Consider the following 27,482-nt stretch of genomic DNA (forward strand, 5'->3'; position numbering starts at 1 on the left):
TGTTTTCATTCCCCTTTATTTTGCTAATTTTAGCACTCTTCCCCGTGGTTGTTGTTTAGTGCCGCAGGGTTCAGAGCTCTAGTTGCCGGTGAAGGGATGGCGCGACTTGTAGATGTTCAGCGCCTGCTCCGCGATCGTCCGGCCTCCCTGGGCAGCGTCCCATGGGCTGAGGGCTGACGTCAGCGTGAAGGTGTAGTCATCACCTGGTGTACAAGCAGAAATTACTCATTAAGTCACTAAAATAGCTTTGCAGTTTATTTGGTAGACAGCGGTTCGGTAGCTGTAGTAGTGGACTCTTTTGGTAATGTGTTATTTCAATGTAGAGCAAAAAATACTATTTGCTTGCAATTGTAATTTACATATCACAAATTTTATAAAATTACTTACACATGCATTTACTTTCGCGGCAGTTTTACCTCGCGATAGGAGGGGAAATGAGGTTTCGCGGTTTTTGAAGTAGAATCACAAAACGCATTCACTGTGCTTTATGATTTTGCAGTAAGGCGTCATTGCGAAAATAAAGCTTAAGCAACTGTGAACATTTCAAGATCTACAGTAAGTTGATCATTCAAAAGCATCCATGTACATGATACAATGCTGTCACTGGATACCTTGTCACATACCTAGCCGAAACATGTAATGAATAATGTAGTATATAATGATACATGGCAAAAGATGGCCATATAATTTATCAAGTTCTATATGTCTTGTGGTCCTTTTGGGCGAGCCAGATACACAAAGAAAACAGCATGTTTTCATCCGCGGGCAGACGTGAGTAGCAAATAAATTCAACTCAATCTCACCAAAGAGTCGCACTTTCACCTCCGCGTTGGCATACGAGCCAGCACTGTTCACATTGTTGGTGTTTACCGAGATCTGGAAGGTAAACATTGCATATATGTACACCGTTAAAGATTTCATCAACAGTAAGATATAAAAGCTTGATGAATAGAGGGCGTCATCTACCGGAGGACGGCAGAAGTGCATAAAGACTGAGGCACAAGCTTAAGTACAGTATTCAATTTTTCAACAGAAAAGGAAATGCGATTAAGGTTAAGGGATGTTTGCAGCAGTTTACAATAAAGGTGGTCTTCTGTAGAAGTTATAGATCAAGAAGGGTCAAAGAAGCACAAGGATACAGCTGTCATAATGAACATCATGTATGCTCAACTATCTGTTCGGTTGACTAACTTAAGAAATCGTTGTCTCTATCGTTTTATGAATAAATAATGATACGACAAAACGTGTGTATGTATAGTAGGAAGGTTTGTTCTTCACCTGTCTGATGATGAAGTCCTGGTTTTGAGGCAGGGTGGTGATCCATCCGTTCCGCTGTTGAGACGTCTGCAGAGCACTCACAGCAGAGTTGTAGGTGGGGCAGTCTGGAAGAAATTGAAAGTGAATATCACAACGAAATATCACATTTCCCTGTCCCCGTATATATGCTAACAGGGAGATTATGTAGGAGTCTGCATAAGATCGAAACACATTTTAGTCCTAGTGTCTGAAGAGTCAAATATGTCGCGTGCCAATAAGCAATCTTTATCCAAAATCTCACAATGTCGTATTCCACAGTAAATTGTCATCATCAAAACGGCTTTATTGGATTGAAAATAAAAACTTTCTGTGAAGCACACCTGTTCGAAGACAACTGTGTACTCCTCCACACCTCCCCCCCCCCCCAGCCTGGGTGGCATCCGATTACTATCCGGGCATCTGCACTCGCGAGGAGCCCCGGAATTACTCGGATGGCACCCAGGCTATACCCCCCTCCCTCCCCCGAAAACAACCCACTGAATTCTAAGAACGCTCACTTGTGCTCTGCAGATACGACACATCGCAGGATGTGCGGCAAGTCGAAGAGTCGGCATACGCCATGCACGCCTGTTCCTTCTGGCTTTCCAGCTGGCTACAGGTCGGTTCCGAACGGCGAGCACGTGCACGGAGCGCCCGCTTCCTTCGTCCCCATCCTCCTGAAGGTAAAAGAAGGAAAATGTCTTCAATAGAACCGAACAGTTTTGCAACCACGACACTGTCATGGTTCTTGGGACAAGCTACTGCGAATATTATAGTTTTGCCTACAATTATGTACAACAAGAACATTTGACATTTTAGCAGGTTATCATTATCCGTTTTTCCTGTGAAGACAAGTTCCTTTTTAGGATACAAAGTGCAAATGAGTCCGACATGTTTTAGCCTTGCCCCATAAAAGTTGCCGATGGCGTAAAAAGAGTGAAGGACATCTCAGCATTATTTGCAGATGAATATAAAATGTAGAGTCGCCTTAAGCTTACCGCCAAAAACGCTGCCGATGGCGTCTCCGATACTGTCGATCGCCCCTCCGATGGCGTCACCAACGTCGCTTATGACGTTCCCTGCGGCGTCCACGACGTCACCAGCGGCGTTCAGGAGGTCCTCACCGGCGTCAACTACGACGTTTGCTGCACTCTATATAGGACATGGATGTGAAAAATGTCTTCATTATAATCAAAATGCTTCTGGTCGCACATTCCCTACAATATTGTCAAAGGTCACTTTGTGGCATGTTTGAAAACGACTACTGTTGTCACTCACAAAATCAATAAAGGTATGGGTAAGAAAGAGACACATGAATTCTATTTTGGGGGAGGAAAGTAACGAAAAGTCTGATTTTGATGTGACGAAGGTCTTGAACCACAGGTTAACGTCAGTGTTTAGAGAATTTTTTTTTTTTAATCACTGACTGCCGTTCAGTATCTGAACTGCCGAAGTGGTGAAGCCTACATTGGTCATCGATCATCATTGACTTATCGTGCCCACCCCATGTGCTATAAGTGATTAATTCAGAGCTACCCCACCTGCACGCCGGACCAGACCGTCCCTGCCGCGTGATCGATAGCACCGGAAACTGCAGACAAGGTGTCGTCAGCTAAGTCCTCCACAGCAGAGGCGACGTTTTCTACTTGAAGGACGTTCCAAACAAAGCTGGCAGGATCAATGAAAGCAGACTCCAGCTAAATACGGAAGGAAATATCATAGATATACACATATCAATTCATAAGAGGGATGCGGCTTTATGGTTACTTTTCAAAGAGAGGACATGTGCAATGATACAAAGATAAAACACCCATGTATATTTGACAATGAGAAAAATCTTGAAAAAACATGAGGTCGGAGAACTCATACCTCCATCAGAGCTTCTGTAAATTTCCTGCTTAATCTTGTCTCATTGATTATGCAAATAAGGCTGTAACCGTCATAATCTATCTCAATTAATGGCCTGCCCTACCCAAATTACATATGTTGTATGTGTAAAAGTCATTCCCTTTCTGCTGCAGTACCAAGACAAGTCACAAGTGGGCCCAAAATTGACCTTTGCCTTTTTCTTTCCAAGATCTAGCTGCCCACATACCAATATCATCACAATCCATCCAGCGGTTCTTATATCATTCTGACCACATATGTGCGGAAGCACACCCTACGACAAACATTCACATCAAAACAATGACTCCATTTTTCATGGACGTAATGATATGGAAAAGAATTAGTAATCATATTGCAAACACGAACCACCAGAACGATAGTTTCCCACAGGTCCGGTCGACAGGAGTCAGCCTTGTTCTTACACTGTTCTCTCACACAGGAGGCACAGCTCGTCTGGAGTTTGGACGTCACTGTCTGCTCGCAGGCTGGAAGAGCGGCCTTAGCAGCGTCGGATTTAGCCTTCAGGTCATTGTAGGCTGCCCTGAGTTCATCACGCAAGTAGGCGGCACCACTTGGCTGGAAACCTGAGTAAAGACAATTATGTTCATTTCGAGTACTAATACATTCTTTATAGATGTCTACATTTTTTTGTTTATACGCTTATAAGATTTAGGATAAGAAATTTGAATGTTAAACAAAGATAACAATGGCATTGAAATCATCCAAACGTCATTAATAGTTCGGTAGAGATGTGCATGCAATGCATAGGGAATTAAGGCTGGAAACCTGGTGATAACGATTACAACAAGGATGCAACTAAGTCTCAGGGAGTAAGAGACCAAAGCGGACTGGCTGGGTTGGTATAATTTAGTCTGGTGAAATCTGCCATAATTGTTGTCATTAGATAACTTTCTTCTGCAATTGTTATGCTGTGTCCATTGCTTTATGCATAGGTACAGCTAAGTGGTATAACTTGCTTCAAACTGTATATGTTTGAATCGCATAACATCTGTATATGCATGTAAATGCATCTGTAAAATTGCCACACGAAACCTGAATGGTGACAGACCTTCGACGAACAGGTCTGTAGCTACCAATGAACGGTGAGATTTACGTGTTATGATATTGATACATACCGACCACCACCGACGAGTGGAAGCTATGGATTGCACGCACTGCGCGAGTCTTGCTGGAGGTACCTTATAGACGTCAATACACAGAAAGTTGTTGATCAATGCACCTGCGAGGTAGCCTGGGTGCCATCCTATTTCTACCGGGGTTCCTACACTTGCTTAGGGTAGCGAGTGTAGGAGCCCCGGTAGAAATAGGATGTCACTCAGGCTACCTCCGAGGGAGGTTAAACTTTGAAATGATGCCATGAAGTGAAAATGGAAATGACACGCTCGCAAGAAAAAGTCAGCTTATTAACCTTTCAGAGGACGGCGAAGTCGACCTTTGTCTCCTGCCAGGACCGCGCCTACCAACAGCGCAAGCAGAAATACCTGTCATTGAGAATAAAACAAACTTTTTATCAGCTGTCAATGGCATCAAAACGTTAAATTATGATAGCCAAGTATATTTGGTAATGATCTGACGCTGTCGTAGATACAATTACACGAAACTACGAGAGGAAACCAGGTAGGCATCACAAAATATAGGCTAGACAACATTCACACTGCGTATAAAGCATAAACTATAAAGTATAAGGGTTGCTATCAATACAAATCAAATTTAAAATCATTGTCGTGGTTTTATGCAGGCGACGTCCATTTGAACATCAGTATGTGAAATGAAATGAAATGGAGTGAAGGGTTTCCCCACGGAGAAAACAATGCCCAAATGAACTCTGACCAAAGATGTGTGATCATTGGCAATCGTCAGACAATCATATTCCCGTTGACATACTGTACAAGGAAGGTCTTCATGAAATATTTTGACAATGTCCTCGCAGATTTCATCGCAAATGGAACCCCAGAAATGACACACACACACACAGCTCTAATTAGCCCACTCACTCACTTACTTATGTTCAAACGGCTGTCATTCACAAACGACAATGAATTTGGTGGACATTGATGGAAGGCTAGCATAACGATATCGCGATGCAAGCGACATTCGGCAGCCTAACCTCTTTTGCTATATTTTCAATCAGGTAGCTTCAAAAGACATGACACGATTGCTGCAGTCATTATGGGATAGTATGAATGCATATTTCAACAACGTACAAAATATATATTTTTCTTTTCGATAATCTTATACACAAAACGTAGAATATTTTTCTATTCGAAGTAGTCAAATCCAAAAAAGCCAATGGACGAATTCATAGTTGGCTGCGAGTTTTTGGTATTGCCTGTTTGCTAATGTACATATTTACTCATTTCCTTTCATGCATAGATTTGTGATAAAGGTAAAATATCTAAAAAAAAGTAATACCTTGTACATCATGACCGTCGTGTAACTGGTGATAGTGTATCAGCAAAGCATGAGGTGATGGCAACGATGATGAATGATCTTCTGTACGAGGTTGTCGCGTGCTTTTATGCTGTTAAAGTGTATCTGTTTGTCCGGCGTAAAGGAAGAAAGGGATGTGCGACAGGATATCAGGTCATTGCATATCAGCAAAGTTAAACTCAACTTGCCGACTCATCAACACAGAAGGCTAACTTAGTTAAACAGCTGCTGTTGAAAATTTGCAAGCCATGTTAGATAAGAGCAGTGACTATTTACAGAGCGTCCGTATTTTCAAACTTGTTTTCGCATAAAGATGTGACTTTCTCAAGCTTTTTTCTACAATTAGTAAGTAATGTTCGATAAGAGCAGTGACTATTTACAGAGCGTGTGCATTCTTGAACTTGTTTTCGGATAAAGATGTCAATTTCTCAAGCGTGTATTGACAAATTGCAAGCAATTGTAGATAAAAAGAGTAACTTTTAATAGAGCGCGTGTATTCCTAGAGATGTTTTTGCATAAAGATGTGGCTTTCTCATGTACTTTGAGACTAGACTGACCGGTCAGGGACGGTCAGGCGTCGGTCGGCCATGCGTTAGATGGCAGTTAGCCAAAACGAGGCTCAACTTAACTCTTATATGGCAGTTTTTCTTAGAGGGTAAAGGCAGCGCTATGGTTGGAAATTTCTTTACCTTTCTATACTACTAGTAGAGAGAGGGGGAGGGAGGGAGGGGCAGGGATAAAGGTGTTTGTTGACAGTGGAGAATGAAGAGCAAAGACGATATTTCGTAGAGTACAACGTACAAAATCATGGGCATTACTGTTGATTCAGGTACATCAGTGAGACAATGTTGATTCGATTATACGGATGACATCCGCGCGCACATCAATTTTAGTCCCCCAAAAAAGTTTGAGACCATACTGTAAATCCTACAAAGCAGCTGCAAAAGTAGCAAATTTACGCATTGAATTGAAAAAACGATGTCGGAAAACGTCCTGCTGCAATACCAAGGTCAACCACCAGGAGGCCCAAAATCAACCTTGACCATCGGGTTCACGACGCCTAACCACGTCCAAATATCCTAACAATCCTGGCAGAAGTCCTTGAGATATATACGTACGCACCTACACCAACAGAGTAAAATCTATACCTCCATTTTTATCTCCATGAAAAATGGAGATATAGTTTTGGGTGTGTCTGTGTGTCTGTCTGTCTGTTTGTCTGTCTGCTTGTGTTTCCGGACTACTGTAGTCATAACTCAAGAACCTCTTGATGGATTACGATGATATTTGGTATGTGGGCGGGTGTTGTAAAGCCGAAATTGAAGGTCTATGTGCAAGGTATAGCTAATGAGGAAAATTTATATTTGCAGTGTTTTCCATTATAAGACTCAAATGCATGTAACGTATGTAGTTTATGGAAAGTGGATCATCAACAGATACTAATTATGCAAATAAATTCCTAATTTGCATAATCAATGCAAAACACCATATCTCATCTAATTGGAAAATTATAGGACTGTCAATATGATACTAAGTATGCAGGTAGCTTAGACAGAGATATGCATAATGAAGTGCAAATTATGCTCATTGTGACTTAATTTGCATAGCTAATGAGGAAAATTTATATCTGCAGTGTTTTCCATTATCAGACTCAAATACATGTAACATATGTAGTTTATGGACAGTGGAGCATCAACAGATACCAATTATGCAAATAAATTCCTAATTTGCATAATTAATGCAAAAATACCATAATTTATCTAATTGGAAAATTATAGGACTGTCAATATTGCAACATGTGTAAGTTAGATAAAGGTGTTTATGACCAAGCATATATTAAACAGATGTGTAAGTCATTTGCATGAATAGAATTGTTCATGGAGATATGAGGTCGTGGAACTCTTGTTTACAACTGTTTTTAATTCTTTGTAATTATTCGTCTAGATGATTTCCTACTTTGCCCGGTTGTGTAAAACTTTAGAAATATTAATGATGTGATATATGATATTTCTAATAGTTTCTAAATAATGGTTACAGCATTCTACCATTTTCTATCATTTTTTACAATCATTAGTAACATTTCATGAATGGGTCAGTAGGCTGTGAAAAAAGCAATTCACACATCTTTGCGAATTATGCTTGGGCACCATGCATGGATGGCTTGCACAAAGGACCTAACAGTGTCCAGCAGTGACATCTAAAAATACACAGAGGCAGACAATAGGGCTGGATTAGCACCTAATTTTATGGGGGCAATTACCCTAATCCACTATTCAGAAAGCTTTGTCTATATTTCTCTATATTTCTAAATTTAGAAGAATCACATAGATATTTGTATATCATTCTAAATAAAGATATTTTGTGCAGTCTCTTTCAAAATGTTTCTAAAACATCTAACTGGATTTTTGAAAATTAAAATTTTTAGATTGAATTTTTTTGAAAAAATTAGAATCATTGTGACTTTTATTTTATCATTTTTTTCAAATTTATTCAAACTAATTACAAATGTCATTTAAAAACACTTGTAGTGACTTGGAATTGACTCTAACTGTTTGTTCCCTTCGCAAACAGACATCATCAAATGTGAGAACCCTACACGTGCCAGTTGGACGACCCTGCAAACACAGTCACTGTGTCAATTTGGGCCTGTTCCGTGAGTATTAAAAGCGTGTTGGAAACCACCTCTTCAGATGATCTCGCTGCCCATTGTATCAGCAATGTGGAAGCTGCTGTGCCTGACGCTCCTGGTGTGCGCGGTGTCCGGGGGACCCTCGGTCCGCAGACAAGCTGGGTCTTTTCCCATCCAGGGACCTAGTCTGCAGGGTAAGATTGCCGAAAGACGTTTGCAATATCAGGCGCCAATTGCTACAAATTTTTGTAGCTTTTCAACGATCTCGCTCGAGTTCCATTTACGGCATTTTTGTGTGTCCGATGATTCATCTGTCTTTGGCTATTGTTCGATTGCACTATTTTTGTGTGTGTGTGTGTGTGTGTGTGTGTGTGTGTGTGTGTGTGTGTGTGTGTGTTTGTTTGTGTTTCCGGACTATTGTAGTCAGCAAAAGTCATTAACTTCTTGATGGATTAAGATGATATTTGGTATATGGGTGGGCGATGGGAAGACGAAAGCCAAGGTCGATTTTGGGCCCCCTGCCGACCTACTAATTTGCATAATTAATGCAAAAGTCCCATAATTCCTCTAAGTGGTAAATGGTTCGACTGTTAACTTAAATTGTAAGCTGTGTAAGTCAGTTACAGGTGTACTTGACCACGCAAAGATTATGTAAATTGGAGGTCATTTGCATAATCAAAATATTTCATTGAGATATGAGGTCTCCGAACTCTTGTTTTAGATGCAGTTTTAGTTTCCTAACGCTAATATGCCGTTTTTACCACAGTGCTACGCCAAGCCAGCCTCCCTATCCTTCAAGACGCCATCAAAGTCGCCGGAGAAAGACTCGTTTCTGCCGCCGAGCAGGTAGGGTAAAAGATGTACACCATGCATGGGGGTAGAAAAGATGTTTATTTGTGGTAGGCATATTTGACATGACGTAGGACATGTTCTATACTTCGTAGTATTTCTCGTGATATGGCTACGACAGTTGCAATGTTGACTTGAAAAGCTATTTCTAACAAACATGATGCACAGTCCGAAATATCATGTCTCTGCGTTAAGAGCGGCCGCCAAATTTTAACAGGAAACAAAAGGAATGTTAGTCATTTTCTGAGCGGGAGCGACATGGCTGAATTGATTTCCAAATGCAAAGTTAAGTCACATGCCGACGACATTCTATGCTTAAAGGCAAGACACAATTGATCTTGATCGGTAGTGAATGTATCTATGATCGTTTGATGCCTATCGTAGCAAACTAGTCCTGCACTTCTTCGTTCCTGAAATAGTAAGGGGACAAATTTTCAAGCGCGGACTGAAAGCTATAATCACACGGAAGAGTCTACAGCTTTGCGGTGCGTTCAAATTCAATGAATGTATACATACCATAAATAAGATCTTAAAATTGTAACTATGAAATCTACAGTAATATTATTAGACCGGCAATGTTTGATTACTCGAAACTGTTGGCTAGTTTGCCGTAAGGGATTGGGTTTCAATTGAATCTTTTACTATGTTTCCACAGTAATTTTTAACCAGGGATTGCAGTACATCATGGTGAAACTTTAAGGAAAACTTGTTTATAAGGAAATGACCGAAATAACGTCTACGTACCTTTAATCTACGTATATGACTTTCAATGACATTGCTGCTCCTGCAATTGCCCTCCAATCCCCGCCGGTCTTTACTTTTGATATACAGTGTAGCTTACGTCATTTGTAATCGAAGAGATGTGTCAATGGGTCGAATTAAGCATTTGAATAAATAACTAGAGGGCCTGAACGAGACCACCCCAAAATTAATGGTCCTCTTTTAGCAAAACATTTCTTTGTTTAATTTCTTAATTTTGATTTTCCCCTCTTGCAGTAACTCTTCTCTTAGGTACGTACCAAGGCAAAAATTGTACAATCCAAAACTCCATTTATCATTTGCAATATTCAGGTGAATACAACAAAGCCTGGCTGCATCACCACCATAGAGAGCCAGATCGCAGGTGCCTGCAAGACATGTGTGGAGTCACGATGTAGTAGTAAAGCTAACAGCTGCGCGCCAAACATGTTTGAAGCCTTAGCCCAAAAGGTATGTTTTCTTCTGTTTGGTTGCTCATTAATTACTATGACAAAGTTATGAATATGAAAGTCTCATCATTAAACCAAGAAATCATAACATGTTCTTCTCAATTAGATCTATGCGAATGATCTCATAATGTGCACAGGAAACCTTAAACGTCTATTCCTACTTCACATGCCATGAATATGAAATCCTTGTCATTTAGCAGTGGCATTGTCATTACAGCATTTCTACATTGATCACATAGAGAAGGTCAACATAGTACAACTATGATCACCCTCCAGTGTTTGACCCATCATTATGACATAACACATTGCATGAAAATTGTATAATTTCCAGGTGGAGGAATTCTTCACAGATAAGATTCCAGAGCTGCTCAACTCGGGTGTTGATGCTTTCTTTGGTGTCCACGGTGCCATCATTGATGTCCTTCACCTGAACGAGTTAAATGACTTCATCCTTGACATCGGGACTGACGCTCTGGACACGGTCTTGGATGTAGGCAACACGTTGGTGAACATTGGTGACCAGGCTCTAGATACACTTGGCGACCTTGGGACCAGTGTTTGGGATGGAATAGAGGTACTTTGAAAAATCTAATTACTTCTGAATCATTGAATTAACACTTTGCATCAAGAGCTATAATATAAAACACTCAATACGATACATGCTTGTATGTCTCACCAGTCCTAAGTGTACCATGAACTGTTTTTTACCTTTCAGTCCAAAGCTCTAGTCTGAGACAACATAAAGGTAGGGTTGTTGTGGAAAGAAAGAATACAGCAAATACCAGCTAAAATACTCTTGGTATGGTCCCTATCTTGCACTGTAAATACCTACATTGAGCAATGGTAATTTGTCTCTATTAATGTCCTGTGTAAATGTCCTGAAAATAAGCAAAATGAACAAACCAAAATTTTGCCTTGTATCATTCTGTAGGATGTAGGTGACTTCCTGGGTGATGCAGTCCTGGATGTAGGTGATTTCCTGGCGGACGGCATCGGAGACATCGGTAACATTGCTGTCGATCTGGGAGACTCCATAGCGGGAGCAATTGGTGACATTGGAGACCTCTTTGGAGGCTTATTTGGTAAGTAAATGTACATTATTTACTATTTCCTTTGCGTGTAGATGTGATCTTATCTCCAAGCAGATGTCACAGTCGGGCTTGTTTTGAGTGTATTTTGCAGGTGCCAATCAGGTATCAGTTAAGAGTGCCCATTTCCAGAAAAAGGTATGCTCAAAACAAGCCCAACTGCTACAAATGCTTGGAGACGTGATCGGCCAGGAAAAAAACTTATGAAGATCGAATTAGCTGGGGACAACTGAGAACAAGATATCACATGTACACACTATGTACATATTATGTACTATTACTATGTATGATTAGGCCATGTTGATTTGATTAAATGGATGAAATCCATGTCGGCACGCATCAATTTTCGTCCATTTCCAAAAAAAAATGTTTTCTACCCTATTGTAAATCGTGCAAAGCAGCTGCAAAATGAGCCGTAAGTATATGCCGTAAGTTCCAAAAATATTTTTGGGAAAACGCATACTAATGTCGTAGAATAACAAAGTCAAAGAATTTGAAAGAACAAAAATGAAGAATCCATAATTTAGTATACCATTCTCTGTGTTTAGTCATTTGTTCAACCTTCCCGACCATTTAGATTCCATAATCAAGACAACTTTTTTTGGCAAAACGTTTTTTTTTTTATTCGCACGCTTGCATCATATCAGTTTTGGGGTTCCCAGAGTATGTCATCCATATGATCAAATCAATATGGCCTTAGCAAACTTTGATATGATATACGCAACTGCAAAAAAAAAATTGATATCATACACCATGTTTAACCAAGTCTGATGTGCTGTCCCTCATCAGTCATGGTTACACTGTTTCCCTTCAGGCAAGAAGAAGAGGGATGTCGTTTTGGCATACTACGTGAAACGTCACGCGAGACGCCAAGTGCGACGTGAAGCACAAAGTCAAGTGCGCAGTGAGCCTTCGTGTTCTCAGCTGGAAAATGAAGGCGGTGATGCCTGTTTGGGCTTCATGTCATCCTGTGGAAACATCTGTGACTCCACGTGGCTGCAACAGCAATGTGAGGATCTATTGAATCAGATATATTGCATGTCAACAGCACACATTAGCATAAAAGTTACTTTAATGGAGTGCTGGAATAAAAACATCGCACCAGTCCTGAAATGTAAGTGTTTAGAGTTTATGACATATTTTGCATATCTTCTAGGTGTGGCCGGCGTTTATTTGTTTGGCGAGCGCTGATCTGAATGTTGGAAAAATGTTTAAAAATCAGCGCTCCCAAAAAACATAAACGCCGGCAGCACGAAGAAGGTCTGCAAAAGAGGCTACCTGATGGCTTGTATCTCACTTGAAATAACATCTTCTGACCTCTCCTGTAATATTTCTTATCAGTTGACTTACGTGTCAAAAGTACTTATGATACACAAAGTATTTACTCTGATCTATTCTGTCTGTAGACTGCACTGCATTGAACACGGCTGTAACTGAGTACCAAACAGCTCTTCAGAACCACTACTGGGTCACCACCATTCCTGCTCAGAACCAGGACTTTGTCATAGACCAGGTATGGTACAGGTGTCCTCCTAGTTAGTTCCAAGGGTCCCATACTCCTTCCGTGAAGGGGGAGTATGAAAGGCCTGAAACTAACTAGGATGACTGTCAGGCTAGAAGTTATTGCCAGTCTTGCAATAAACAAAAACTCTGTATCAAAGAGCATGTGTTGTACTGACATTTGACCTCAACATTTAACATGACAAATTGCTATAATGATTATAATTTTCTCATGTAACTATCCTCTACTGCGTAATACATGATCTAGCTCCCATTTTCTAAAACAATGCATGTAACGTTAAGTATACAGAGCAGGAAATATCAATTTCCATCAAGTAGTATCACTGACTGAGAAATTCAAGGAGTGAAAGTAAAATGAAACTTAAGCAAAGTGCAGACATTGAGTCATCCTAATAACACTACAGATTCGATGATGGAAGACTATACCAAACACTGCAAACAGTAATGCATAAGGGTGATTCTATCTATGTATACACACCTTTACTTTAAACATATAAACAAATTCAACATTTTAGCTTAGAAATGCTGTGCATATTAATTATCACCTTCTATCTCTACAAGCCAAACCTCATAAAAAGGCATCTTCTTATCCTGCCATATGCTAATGTGATAGGGCACTCTGCACGTCATTCAATGTCTTCATGTATCTCTCTAACTGCAGCTGATGGTGGATGGAAGCTCGATGGACTTTAACACCGGGTCGTACAGCCGTGTCGATGTGACCGTCACAATGTTCGGAGAGACCTACACCTTTCCCCTGGACAGCAGCCTCAGCCCGTTTAACCTGGCCCCGGCTGGACCAGAGATTGCTCAAAAAGCGCTTGATCGCTACAAGGCTAACCACCCCCCTCCTTCAACTAAGCTGATTTCATACTGACACAGCTGGTTGTTGTGTGGCATCTCATGCTTTTACAAATAAAGCTTCAAGGGTTCGAAATCTCACCTTATGAGTTTGACTTCTTCTTTTGTTCTTAATACAATTACACAATATAGTACAAAAATAGCTGTCGTTCCTAACGTCCTTAAAAACTAATAAAAAGGTCATATTTTCCTACAGAAGCCCTTTTGTCTGGTTTAGGGTCTGGTTACCGGTGTAGGTTTGCACAGGATTCCGGATCACCAGAATTATAAGAAAATACTAAGTGTGTAGATTAAGAGTTGTGACTGTCTGTGTACCTGTTACCAGGTCAATGAATGAATGAAGACCTTTATTGTCAGGTCACATGTTAACAACCATATACATATAAATATTTAGGTGCCTATATAAACATCTAGTATACTCTAGTACTTTCGACTTCCTCTCGCTTATTGGTAATTGTATAAATGTAGGACGCTGTATGATTAGTTAGAGTTGGTTTATCGAAGGCTGTAAGGAATTTAAATTTCTCTTTACTATTCAGGTATCTGAAGTGAGGGAATTTTCTTAACACATAACCGACAATAATTGTTCTATCTAAATCCTACAAAGAGCAGTCTACAGTTAACTAAACTACAAAATTGGCATATTTTTTGCTCTCAATATGGCGGCTTTCTCACGGACTTTGAGACCAGACTGACCGGTCAGCCTTCTGCAATCATCAGTGTATAAGTCTAGCAAGCAACCTAAGATAAGAGGGTCGGAACGTCACGTGCTAGCCTCAACTCAACTTTAGTTTCCAGTATGGAAAAGTGTCATTTATTCTTGTTGAATGACAAATGTGCGTTACGTAGGGATGTCTATCGTTTGCTACATATCATGTGAATTAGGACATCAACGAAGAAACACTGTAATTGCTTCGTGCTATGAACTTGCCTATAGATTTGTACGTGATACTATATATAATGATATATGACAGTACACCAACCGTAGTATGATTGGATAGTGTCGAAAAGACTGGATGTAAGATAAGACTGGATGTAAGATAAGATGTTAACCAGGACAGTACACAGAGAGTGTTTTTAATTTGTTTATTTTGCTAATTTAGCACTCCGAAGTTCCCCTTGGTTGTTGTTTAGGTGCCGCGGTGTTCAGACCTGTAGTTGCAAGTGGCGCGACTTGTAGATGTTCAGCGGGATTGAGAGCTTTAGTTGCCGGTGTAGGGGTTGAGAGCGTTTAATAGTTGCCGGTGTTGGGGTTGAGAGCGTTAGTTGCCGATGTAGGGGTTCAGACCGTTAGTTGCCGGTGTAGGGGTTGAGAGCGTTAGTTGCCGGTGTAGGGGTTGAGAGCGTTAGTTGCCGATGTAGGGGTTGAGAGCTTTAGTTGCCGATGTAGGGGTTGAGAGCGTTAGTTGCCGGTGTAGGGGTTGAGAGCTTTAGTTGCCGGTGTAGGGGTTGAAACCGTTTAATAGTTGCCGGTGTAGGGGTTGAGACCGTTAGTTGCCGGTGTAGGGGTTGAGACCGTTAGTTGCCGGTGTAGGGGTTGAGACCGTTAGTTGCCGGTGTAGGGGTTGAGACCGTTAGTTGCCGGTGTAGGGGTTGAGAGCGTTAGTTGCCGGTGTAGGGGTTGAGAGCTTTAGTTGCCGGTGTAGGGGTTGAGAGCGTTAGTTGCCGGTGTAGGGGTTGAGAGCGTTAGTTGCCGGTGTAGGGGTTGAGAGCGTTAGTTGCCGGTGTAGGGGTTGAGAGCGTTTAATAGTTGCCGGTGTTGGGGTTGAGAGCGTTAGTTGCCGATGTAGGGGTTCAGACCGTTAGTTGCCGGTGTAGGGGTTGAGAGCGTTAGTTGCCGGTGTAGGGGTTGAGAGCGTTAGTTGCCGATGTAGGGGTTGAGAGCTTTAGTTGCCGATGTAGGGGTTGAGAGCGTTAGTTGCCGGTGTAGGGGTTGAGAGCTTTAGTTGCCGGTGTAGGGGTTGAAACCGTTTAATAGTTGCCGGTGTAGGGGTTGAGACCGTTAGTTGCCGGTGTAGGGGTTGAGACCGTTAGTTGCCGGTGTAGGGGTTGAGACCGTTAGTTGCCGGTGTAGGGGTTGAGAGCTTTAGTTGCCGGTGTAGGGGTTGAGAGCGTTAGTTGCCGGTGTAGGGGTTGAGAGCTTTAGTTGCCGGTGTAGGGGTTGAGAGCGTTAGTTGCCGGTGTAGGGGTTGAGAGCGTTAGTTGCCGGTGTAGGGGTTGAGAGCGTTAGTTGCCGGCCGCGGTGTAGGGGTTGAGAGCGTTAGTTGCCGGTGTAGGGGTGGCGCGACTTGTAGATGTTCAGCGCCTGCTCCGCGATCGTCCGGCCGCCCTGGGCAGCGTCCCAGGGGCTGAGGGCTGACGTCAGCGTGAAGGTGTAGTCGGCATCACCTGTTGTTCAAATATAAAACACTCATAACGTCACTAAAACAACTTTGTACTTCGTTTGGCACACTGCGTTTACGTAGTGTCCGCAGAGCAATCGGTTATACCAATGGGTTATCTAAAAGAAAAACAAAAACACTATAGATTTTCTTGTAATTCATCTAGTACAAATTAGAATTACTAAATCACCGTGTTTTTAGCGGTTGAAACAGTTTTGTAATATCGTAGAATCACGAAACACATTCACGGTGTTATGATTTAAGTCACCATGAAAATAAAGCTACCGCGAAGATTCATTTACAGTACATTAAACATTTAAAAGCATCCATGTACATGATACAATGTTGTCAGTGGACACCTTTTCTCATACATAGCCGAAACATATAATGAATAGTATATAGTGATGCATGGCAAAAGGTGCCCTTATAATACATCAAATTCCATGTCTTGTGGTCCTATTGGATGGGTCAGAAAACAGCATGTTTTCATTCGGAGGCAGACGTGAGTAGCAAATAAATTCAACCCAATCTCACCAAAGAGTCGCACTTTCACCTCCGCGTTGGTATACGAGCCAGCACTGTTCACATTGTTGGTGTTTACCGAGATCTGGAAGGTAAACATTGCATGTATGTATGTACACCATTAAAGGTTCCATCAACAGTAAGATATAAAATCTTGATAGATAGAGGGCGTCATCTACCGGAGGACGACAGAAGTGCACAAAGACTGAGACGCGATCCTGCAGGTTGTTTGTACAGTATTCAATTTTACAACAGAAAAGGGGATGCGGTTACGGGATGTTTGCAGCAGTTTACAATAAAGGTGGTCTTCTGCAGAAGTTATAGATCAAGAAGGGTCAAAGAAGCACAAGGATACAGCTGTCATAATGAACATCATGTATGGTCAACAATCTGTTCGGTTAACTTAAGATATCGTTGTCTCTATCGTTTTATGAATAAATAATGATACGACAAAACGTGTGTATGTATAGCAGTAAGGTTTGTTCTTTACCTGTCTGATGATGAAGTCCTGGTTCTGAGGCAGGGTGGTTATCCAGCCGTTCCGCTGCTGAGACGTCTGCAGAGCTCTCACAGCAGAGTTGTAGTTGGGGCAGTCTGGAAGAAATTATATGAAGACAACTTGTAACGAATCACCACCACATTTCCAGGTTACCTTGGGATGAAACTATTCTGCCAGATAGATTATAGATCAAAACAATTTTCAGTCATAGCCCATATGTCGTGTGCCAATATGCAGTCTATGTCCAAAACCTCACAATGTCCTATTCTTTAGTAAAATTGTCATTATCAAAAGTGAGTAAGGGTTTTCAAAAACTTCAGTGGGTTGAAAAAAGAAAACTTTTCTGTAAAGCATACCTATTTGAAGACAAATTTCAGAATACCACACATATTATAAAGAAACTAGAGTTCCACGAACACATTATCTTCGCCAAATAATCATGGCTTATCATGGAGAGTGATTGATATTTACGTGCTAATCACCCCCTGCAAATTTGATCATGCACCATACCATTTGGAAGTTATGATGGGGCGAATGAGTCGAGTCTAGATAGGGTTAGAAATCATTTGGTGGTACAGGACTAGTATATGTGTAGAGTGTGCTGATACAAATGTATATGTTATAACTGGTCATGAAATAATATGAGTATGTTGATATTATATGGGCCACAAAGGTTCGATATTGCAGTGTTGTAAGTTGAAAGTGATGATGAAATGGTACAGTCAATATATATGAATAGAATCTTTATTCCATATCATACACATTTTGAAAGACATAGTACATACACATGTACATGTACATGTGACTTTTCCGCACCTAGCAGTGGTGCAGTTTTAGTACAGTGTACTCTCCAAGCAGAGAAGTGGGTCTGGCTGGTTTTGACGTGTTTTTAGGTGTTTTTGTCAGGCTTTCTATTTTGTCCCCTTTTCATTATGTCGCCAATAGTGGTGAACAAAAATGCCTAAACTGAACGCGTTAAAAACCAGCAGGACCCACACCTCTGCTTGGAGGATAGTTTATTTATTTGACCTACATGTACGTTTATGCAAGGCCATCTGGTTACATGACCTGACAGTCCCATGTCCGATTACGAAATGCAGTGGGTTAACAAACTTTCCTTTCTAATTATGCAAATTAGCTCCTGATTTGCATAATTAGTCATTGATTATGTAAAGCACCATCTGAGCTCTGTAAATACCAAATATCACGACGATCTGTCGACCCCTTCTCAAGTTATTCATGTCCGAATGTCAAAACAAAAACACCCACTACAGTTCTTAACAAGCCGCTAGGGGGCCCAAATTTACAGAACTTACTTTCTGTGGCATGACCTATCTACCACACAAATATCATGACCATAGCACTTTCAGAAAATATGCCTTCAAATTTTGAAGCTCTGTTGCAGTACCTTAGGTGCCCGCTAGAAGGTCCATTATCGAACTTGACCTTCCTTTCTGTAAACCCTACCTATCCACTAGATATCATACAGATCCATCAACAGCTTCTTGAGTTATGCTGGCGACATACAAATACACATCCACACAAAGCCCGCTGCAGTACCGACGGAAAATACAAGGGGGACCATTTTTGAACTTGACCTCCGTTTTCACAACATCTACACACCTGCAAAATATCATGAAGATCCATCAACGTTTCCGTCACTTTTTTTGCCTACATACAAACACACAAAAATGCAAAGTCCGCTGCAGTACTGTTGAAAAACGCAAGGTGAACCATTTTCGAACTTGACCTTCCTTTGCACAACCACTAAACTCCTACCGAAAATCATAAAGATTCATTGAAGCTTTCTTGAGTTATGCTCCTGACATACATTCAGACCCACCCAACAGATTTTTCAACCGAAAACATAATCTTCTCCGAGTACAAGTACTCGGCGAAGATAAATATTCATTTTAAAGATGCTCACATGTGCTCTGCAAATACGAAACATCGCAGGATGTGCGGCAAGTCGAGGAGTCTGCATACGCCATGCACGCCTGTGCACCCTGACCCTCCAGGTCGCTACAGGTCGGTTCCGAACGGCGAGCACGTGTGCGGAGCGCCCTCTTCCTTCGTCCCCATCCTCATGAAAGGAAAAGAAGGAAATGAGCACAGTTTTATGGACATATTCAGTCATGATCAAATAAGTCTTAATCATGTCCCATGTAGACATCAATTTTGCAATTATGACACCATAATAAGTCATGAGCCAAACTACTACGCGACATGATAAATCTACATTCGTACAACAAGAACACAATAGGCATTTTAGTAGGTGCATCTATAATCTATACTACACACTTTTATTGTGAAGGCAATTATCTCGTTACTGGTGTGTTAAGTGCAAATGTATCTGTTACGAGTCCAAGCGGTTCTGTTAGCCTTACCGCCGCCAAAAACATTGCCGATGGCGTCCCCGATATTGTCGATTGCATCTCCGATGGCGTCACCGACGTCGTTTATCAGGTTTCCTGCGGCGTCCACGACGTCACCAGCGACGTTAAGGAGGTCCTCACCGGCGTCAACGACGACGTTGGCTGCACTCTGTCAAGGACGTGATGCAAAATATTTTCATTGGAGTTGCATGCTCCTGGTCGTATGTTCACTAAGTCAAACATATTGTCTCAATGAAAGAACTCAGGGGCATGTCTTGGCAACGACTACATGTGTGAACAAGCATGAACTGTTGTCAGTCTTGTCAGGCACAAAATATAAAGAGTAAGGATAAGAAGGAGGCACCTGAAATCTTAACACACACACACACACACACACACACACACACACACACACACACACACACACACACACAAACAAACAAACACGAAAACAAAACCTTCTTGGCGAAGGTGAACAAACATGTATTCAGAGGTAGAGCTAACCCACCTGCACGCCTGACCAGACAGTCCCTGCCGCCTGATTGATAGCACCGGACACCGAGGACAAGGCGCCACCAGCAAAGTCCTCCACAGCCGAACCGACGTCTTCCAAATGAAGGTCGTTCCAAACAAAACTGGCAGCATCATGGAACGCAGACTCCAGCTAAATACGTAAGGAAATATCCGTTATCATACATCAATTCACAACATGGATGCTACTACCCATGTGTACACCATTTTATGGTTACTACTAATTTTCAAAGAGAGGACATGTGCAAGTATGCAAAGATAGGACAGTCATGTACATTTGGAAAAGGGAAAACAAGAGTGGTGTTTAAAAAACACACCGGCGACGTGAAGTTGATGCAAAGTAGGCCCTCATTTGCATGATTTATATCTTACTATGTTAACCTTCACTAAACCTTCATGTGCCACAAGTATGAAGTTCCCGTTAATTAGAAATATGGAACATTAGTATTTTCTCATTAATTTATGCACATTAAGTCATCGCTTTGATAATTTTGCATCTATCCATGTTCCTATCTTTCTCAGTAATATACATGTTTGGATAGTCCAATCATTGAACGCAGCGGGTTTGTAAAGTTTCTTATTAATTATGCAAATTAGATTCTGATATGCATAATCCCAATTTAATCATACAAAACATCATTTTGAATATCTTCATACCAGAGAGCATGGATAAGCAGACAGTTTCTTGATATATTTGTTTTTCAAAGTCTGAGACAAACCCGGCTTCTGCATTTACAAAAAACGCCGCTATGGAGGCGATACCTACACCACTTTTTTCTGCTATGAGCTATATATCACTCAAGAAATCACGACCATGACATGTCCACAGCACGCGATATCAAAACTAGACGTTACGCTGCAGTACCGTTACAAATCGAAATAATCATGTGCAGGTCTCATCAAGGCCCACCCCGTACCAATTATCAACACAATCCATCTCAGCCTTCTCGAGTTATGCTGTTCATCAACACACACACACACACACACACGTACACATAGACTTACAAATGCTATCATAAACATAATGTTCTTGGTAAAGGTATACATGTATATTATCTTTCTGATACTGTTCCTGCTTCGTACTCAACCCTCTAGCACTACAAACGTACGGAGATCTCCTTACCACAGTAAAGGTCAGTAAAGAAAAGGAAAATGAATTGGTACGGCCACGTGTCACAGTCATCAGGAGTAGCCAAAAGCTATCATGCAAGGAATCGTTCAGTGAGGAAGAATGGAGAGTAGACAACGGAAAAGATGGGAGGATGACATCGGAGAATGGAAAGGCATGGCACTGAATAAAACGCTAAGAAAAACAGAATATCGAGAAGGGTGAAGAAAACTAGTTGCCAGATTTCGTGTGGTGCCCCAACGTTCAAATATCTAGACTAAGGGATAAAAGTCGAAGGAGATATATATATGTATACATATATACCCTGTGGCCTAAACGGACCGGACGAGGACGAAGCGGCCAAAAAAGAAGGAGTCTGCAAGGGAGGCTACAAAAATGGATGCGTTTGTGGATGTCATCCATATACTGTAAATGCAGAACTGTTTGCGGTGGTTTTACTTTTGCTGTGAATTTTTCAGCGCGGGCCTTAAACCTTAGGTGACCGCGAAACGTTTTGTCCACCTATGACTGTGGCACTACTATTGTTTCAAACGCGAACTTGACAGCACCGCGGACACGCCAGTTTCTCCTACTGCGAAATAAAAACCACGCAAACTTAGATCCATTTACAATATTCAAATCAACATTCAACTTAGAAATAATTGGTAACATCTGTAAGATACATACAGCTCATTTTGATCTCATTCGGTTTCACAACAACTGATGTCGATCCTACAGTACAGGAAAGGGTTAGTGAACAGTTAGTGAACTGTCCCCTGCCTGATGTCTATACACCACGTAGATAGAAGGGGGACTAGGGTATTACAGTTTGTCCCAATAATGCATGCATTCCTACAGGGAAGTTGACAGACATTATGTGTCATTATCTCAGGAATCAAAGATTCTGACCGAGAAAACTTACCCTCATCTAACAGAATTACGAGTACTTCTATACGGCTATTCTCCGGGGAAACACCCCCCGAGCCAGAGCTCTTGAGTCATTCCGTTTGACCGCTCGCAACCATTCCACTATCTCCCGGCCGGGGGGTACAGAAGACAAAAAGATGGAGAAAGGTATTTTTTTGACAACAAATTATACAAGTATGAAGTCTGACTTGTAATAGCCTCCCCAGGATTGCCACTATTTTAACTTAGAAAAAGAAAAAAACACCAAGAAAGGCTTTCAATGTTTTAATGCCTCTTTAATTCTGAGCTGGGGCACCCGCGCTAACACTGTAATTCACTTTATCTTCACGGTAGTAAAATTTCACGGCGTAAGAAAAATGTGATTTACGGAACGGATGTGTGAAGGAATCATAAGAAATAACAACAGATTTATCACTGTGATTATAAGTTCACGGTACAGAGGTAGCCGTGAAAACAGCTGTAAACATTAAGTTACATTGAAAGAAACAAGAATTACAGTACCCTTGTCCCTACGGGAAGCAGACCGAATATCCTCTTGAAGAGATTGTACACAAACGCCGTCAGAAAAAAGTGCAAGACACATTCAAAGCTTACTGTACTGATTTTGTATTCGTTTTCAAACTAATAACATGATTCCCAGATTGCGATATAATTGTCCAGTAAGCACCAGGATAATGTTTATTTTCTGTCATTTATTTGATGGTATACTGCATGACAGCTGACTCCAACGGCGTAGGGATATGTACAAACTTTCAAGTCGTACTACAAGCACGTGTTGTTCGTACTCAACCTTAGATCCATAGGAGACGAGACGGCGAGAGGTGGGCACTGCTATCTTAGTTACTTTTATGATAGCTAGTAGCTGACAGTGATGTAATTTTCACTTCATGTATAATGAATCTTTAACATGTTATGGTTTGTAGTCTTATGCAGATGTCGATAGATTGTTGATCATTGTTGTGAAGGTAGGCGCTCAGTTGAGCCACGCCGGGTATACTATAGTAACCAATTTGTGGAATTTGTGCCGAAGCCGTGATGGTCTTGATGTAGTTTGTCCCGGGCATCTCTTCTGATTGAAGCTAACGTCATGTACAACGCTGACGCTATCTTAACTGTTTAAGATATAGAAGAATATGTGGGGCTGGCTGTGAAGGAATTCACGTCTGTAACGTTAGAATTGACTTGAAAATATTTGACTGTCGTGTTTAAAATGATCATACAGCCGGACACTAGTATTTTGCAATTATTATCTTATTTTACCTTTGCCAAACTGTGATGGTTAGGTAGTTTGTGTGTTTTAGGTAAGATTTGCATGCATGTCTATTAGACGTGTTTTCAACGGCCGACATGTAGAAAAGGCCTGGGTGACACAGACAGTCGAAATCGTTCCCCCGTAAACACCCCTTTGTGTTCGTTCCCCAGAAGAGGAAGTCGTAAAAGGGAGGGGGGGGGGGGAATTCTCTTGGCTTTGGGTGGTCCTGACGTGGCCAAAGGCTGTTGACTCATTATTATCAAGTGTGGCAGAAATGTGCAATAAAGGTCTTCATTCATTCATTCATTATCTAGTCATCTTTTGTTTATCTTCAGTTGAATGCATCCCAATGTTTGCCTTGAAGTTTGTATGTAGTTCGAGACATGATTTCTTCCAGTCTTGCCTTCACGACTGCCGAGCACCACTTGTGACATTTCCTTGTCAAAGGCAAGATAATTTTCTAGATATTACAATATTAATCTTCCGTCTGTATTTGTGTCTTCTCTACAGCAGCTCCTGAGATGAACATCTAACAACGTAGATAAGCTGTGACGACCATCAAATTGTCAAACATCGACGATGTCAAATCTACTAGGGTGGTTTTGTAATGGTTCATTATTGTCGTCGTTAGTATATTAGCATAGTGACTATATGCCTGTGCTCAGCCCGTGATGGAGCATGAATGTACGATAAAGTTTATCATCATTATTGTTAAACGGGTGATGTACATGTGATCCTGGGGAAAGTCAAGGGTTTTAGTGATTGATGTATAAATTTGCCTCGCTTTGGATGGATAGAAACTTCTGCCACATTTGTCAGCGTCTACTCGTCTCTGTTTTATCTATCTTTTCGTGGTGAGTCCGCCTGGTTTAGGGAAACTCAGAGATAGGGTTGTGATCTGTATGGACTTGTTTGAGTATTCTCATCAGCTAGGGTGGTCAGGTTTACATGATATCTTGCAATCCCAGAACAGGCCGGCCACACCGACCTGAAGAGCGATGACGACGAGACGTACCTGTCTGCACCCGTGCCAATGTCACCCAGGACGGCCGGCACGATCCCGCTACACCCCACACAGATACATCTATCGCAGCAGGGGAAGTCAGCAGAGACCTTCCACTGTGGAAGTTGGTGAGACGAGCTGCCTCGCTTGTAGAAGCTGAAGTAGACGTCCATGCGCCTTGTAACGATGGGACTATTAAAGGGGAACAACAGTGACACACCACCCGGGACACCGTCGTCGGCGGATAAGAGGACGGCAACAGTAACAGAGCCACGATGTGCAGCAAATGGACTGCTCTGTTACGACCAGAGAAAACCTGCCGCCAGTTAAAGAGTTCACGGACTGACTTAAACGAACATGTATTGTCTATTCCATTGTGTATTTTAGTATGTATATTGTACATGTAGTAGTTGATTTTACATGTATATCGACGAACCGTGCATAGGCGATTAAACTCGCCTATGACGGTTCAAATCAAACCCGCGGAGTGGAGGTACACATGATGGAAACTTCATAAGAACATGTTGTACAGTTGTTGTGTATGCAAGCCATGGCGAGATTGCAAGAAGATACAAGGCACAGGCTAGCGGTGGATGAACAAAACTGATATTAAAAACCCCCACGAATATTGTGAACAATCAATGTGTATGCAAGCCGTGATACGATTGCACGCTCTCACCAACTTGCAGGAAGATACCAGTGTAACACCTGATAAAACTTGGAACACTAACGTAATTACTAACACTGTAATTTGTTATTATTGTGCCATGATTCCCAAAAAGGTGTTTCCTTTTGTGCTATTCTTAACTAAAGTCGACTACAAAGTCAGTCGCAGAAAGATGAAGTAACAAATGTTCTGTGGAGTTAGCAGACAATTGTCAAGAGGTCTGTCTGAGAAGACAGAATATAAAAACATGTCTTTTTACGGCAAGTGAGTTTAGTCCATGAAGGAGTAGAGAAACACAGTTGAGACTGATTTTAGCATAGCCAGTATCATGACATAGCCATGGTCAGCATGTCTTAAAAGTTCCCCGTGCCCAGTGTACGGAAAGCCTTGTCTCTGTGTCCTTTCTTTATCTTTCAGTCTTCAAAGCTGCAGCTGAAAGAACTCAGATTTATCCGTTGTTTACATGTCGAGCATATTATTTTATTTATCTAAAGAAACAAAGCTTCTAAGAAGAAAAAATCAATCACAAGCATATTGGTCTTTTGGGCAAAAATCCTGACATTGAGAAACAGCTGTGACATATGGGTCTATATTTTTGCGACATCCAGAACGTTTATTTCAAACATCGATAAACAGCTGCAAAAGTGAACACAAACTAGCGCCTTTTCTATGCCCTAATCAATTAATAGAATTCGACCCCGCTTTTTAATAAAGGCCGTACCCGCAAGGCGTTGTCGATCCCGTTATATACAAGGCCGTACCTGCAAGGCGTTGCCAAAAAGTAATTCCCTAGGGAATGCATTGGCGGAAATCCTAGAATATTTGGCAACCCGAAAGCAGTACTATACAATAGGCTCCGCCCCTGAGGCGTCGCCAAAAAGTGGAAAACGGGGAAGTGCATCCTGGCTGTATTTTCGTCTCTCGGAAGGGACGTAAAATTGGGGTCCCGTGATCGGGGGGGGGGGGTGCGTCTAGTACGTTAAAAAGGCACTTCAACAGCCTCATTACTACGATGGGAACCTACTGACTGTACTTTGGATGAACTATCATTATCATTATCAGTTAGCATATTGCAAAAACCGTACCGTCTGACCGAAAGCGTCCCACAGGTCCGGTCGACAGGAGTCAGCCTTGTTCTGACACTGTTGTGTCACACAGGAGGCACAGCTCGTCTGAAGTTTGAACGTGACTGTCTCCTCGCAAGACGGAAGGGCGGCCTTAGCAGCGTCGGATTTAGCCTTCAGGTCATTGTAAGCTGCCCTGAGTTCATCACGCAAGTAGGTGGCACCGCTTGGCTGGAAGGCTGCATAAAATGCATGTTTTACTGCATTGCGAATAGCGCATCTACATATAGGAGTACATGCTGGGTACTGAATTGGATTATGCGTTACTTTTCATTCATATTCTGAAGACGTTTCTATCTCTGTTTATTTTGGGTAGACGTTTACAACTCATACACTCAAAAATGTCTACAAGTTTTTTTACTGGCGCATATAACTTTCTGTATTAAAGGCTCAAAGATGTGGCAAAAATTTACAAACATCCATCGACTACCGACAGTGACAGCTTCATGTAATGATACATACCGACCACAACTGCCGAGTGGAAGCTCTGGGTTGCACGCACTGCGCGAGCCTTGGAGGAGGGACCTTAAGAAAGTCAATACGGAAGACGAAATTTAGACCATTTACATGTACATTACGCACTACCTGTTGACAAATGTACACTAGCATCGTTAGGAAAGGTTTTCAGATACTATTTTGGTGGTCACTTATATGGGTGATTTGGCTACAGTCTTGTACAAGTATGATATAAATTAACGAAAACTTTTACTGATTTAATCAGGATAGTCTATCCACACCGTTCAGATTTCAAGCAAAGTCAGAAATTGTGTAACTATAGGTGAACTAAAGGTGGGCTCAGGAACAAGGAGATTCTCAACCTTTCAGAGGACGGCGAAGTCGACCATGGCCTCCTGCCAGGACCGTGCCTACCAGCAGCGCCAGCAGAAATGCCTGATAAACGATACCACGCAATACAATACAATACAATATAATGCAATGCAGCGCAATGCAATGCAATGCAATACAACGCAATGCAATGCAATGCAACGCAATGCAATGCAATACAATGCAATGCATTGCAATACAATACATCGAGTTGATTTGACGGCAACGTTGTTCATGTGCTATTGTTAGAACGCATTACTCACAGGCATATAACTTATAGGTAGAACATTGCCACAGTTAGTTTATATACATGTATCACAGCCATACCCCATACCTTATACATCGTGACTGTTGAGGGTTTTCAGTAAAGCACGATGAGTGCTGACAACTCAGTTAAGAGAACTGATGTCTTTTTATACGTGATTCATGTCCTTTTATACTGCCGATGCAATACTGTTTGCCCTGTTGAAGATCTGGA

General features: G+C 41.6%; 1 protein-coding gene across 1 annotated transcript; it reads right to left on the reverse strand.

The window, feature by feature from the left end:
* LOC136428065 (uncharacterized) lies at positions 1-27,405 on the reverse strand. The gene is made up of 10 exons (XM_066417328.1): positions 27,339-27,405; positions 26,998-27,070; positions 26,642-26,704; positions 26,141-26,358; positions 20,076-20,231; positions 19,583-19,736; positions 19,120-19,275; positions 17,184-17,287; positions 16,706-16,778; positions 1-203 (listed from the first exon to the last, which is right to left on the reverse strand). Exons 1-10 carry the CDS (start codon positions 27,345-27,347, stop codon positions 79-81), a joined length of 1,131 nt encoding a protein of 376 aa, XP_066273425.1. The 5' UTR covers positions 27,348-27,405; the 3' UTR covers positions 1-78.
* Between the last annotated feature and the right edge of the window lie 77 nt (positions 27,406-27,482).

This window comes from Branchiostoma lanceolatum, chromosome 2 (genome assembly GCF_035083965.1).
Source record: "Branchiostoma lanceolatum isolate klBraLanc5 chromosome 2, klBraLanc5.hap2, whole genome shotgun sequence".
In the NCBI taxonomy this organism is placed as follows: domain Eukaryota; kingdom Metazoa; phylum Chordata; class Leptocardii; order Amphioxiformes; family Branchiostomatidae; genus Branchiostoma; species Branchiostoma lanceolatum.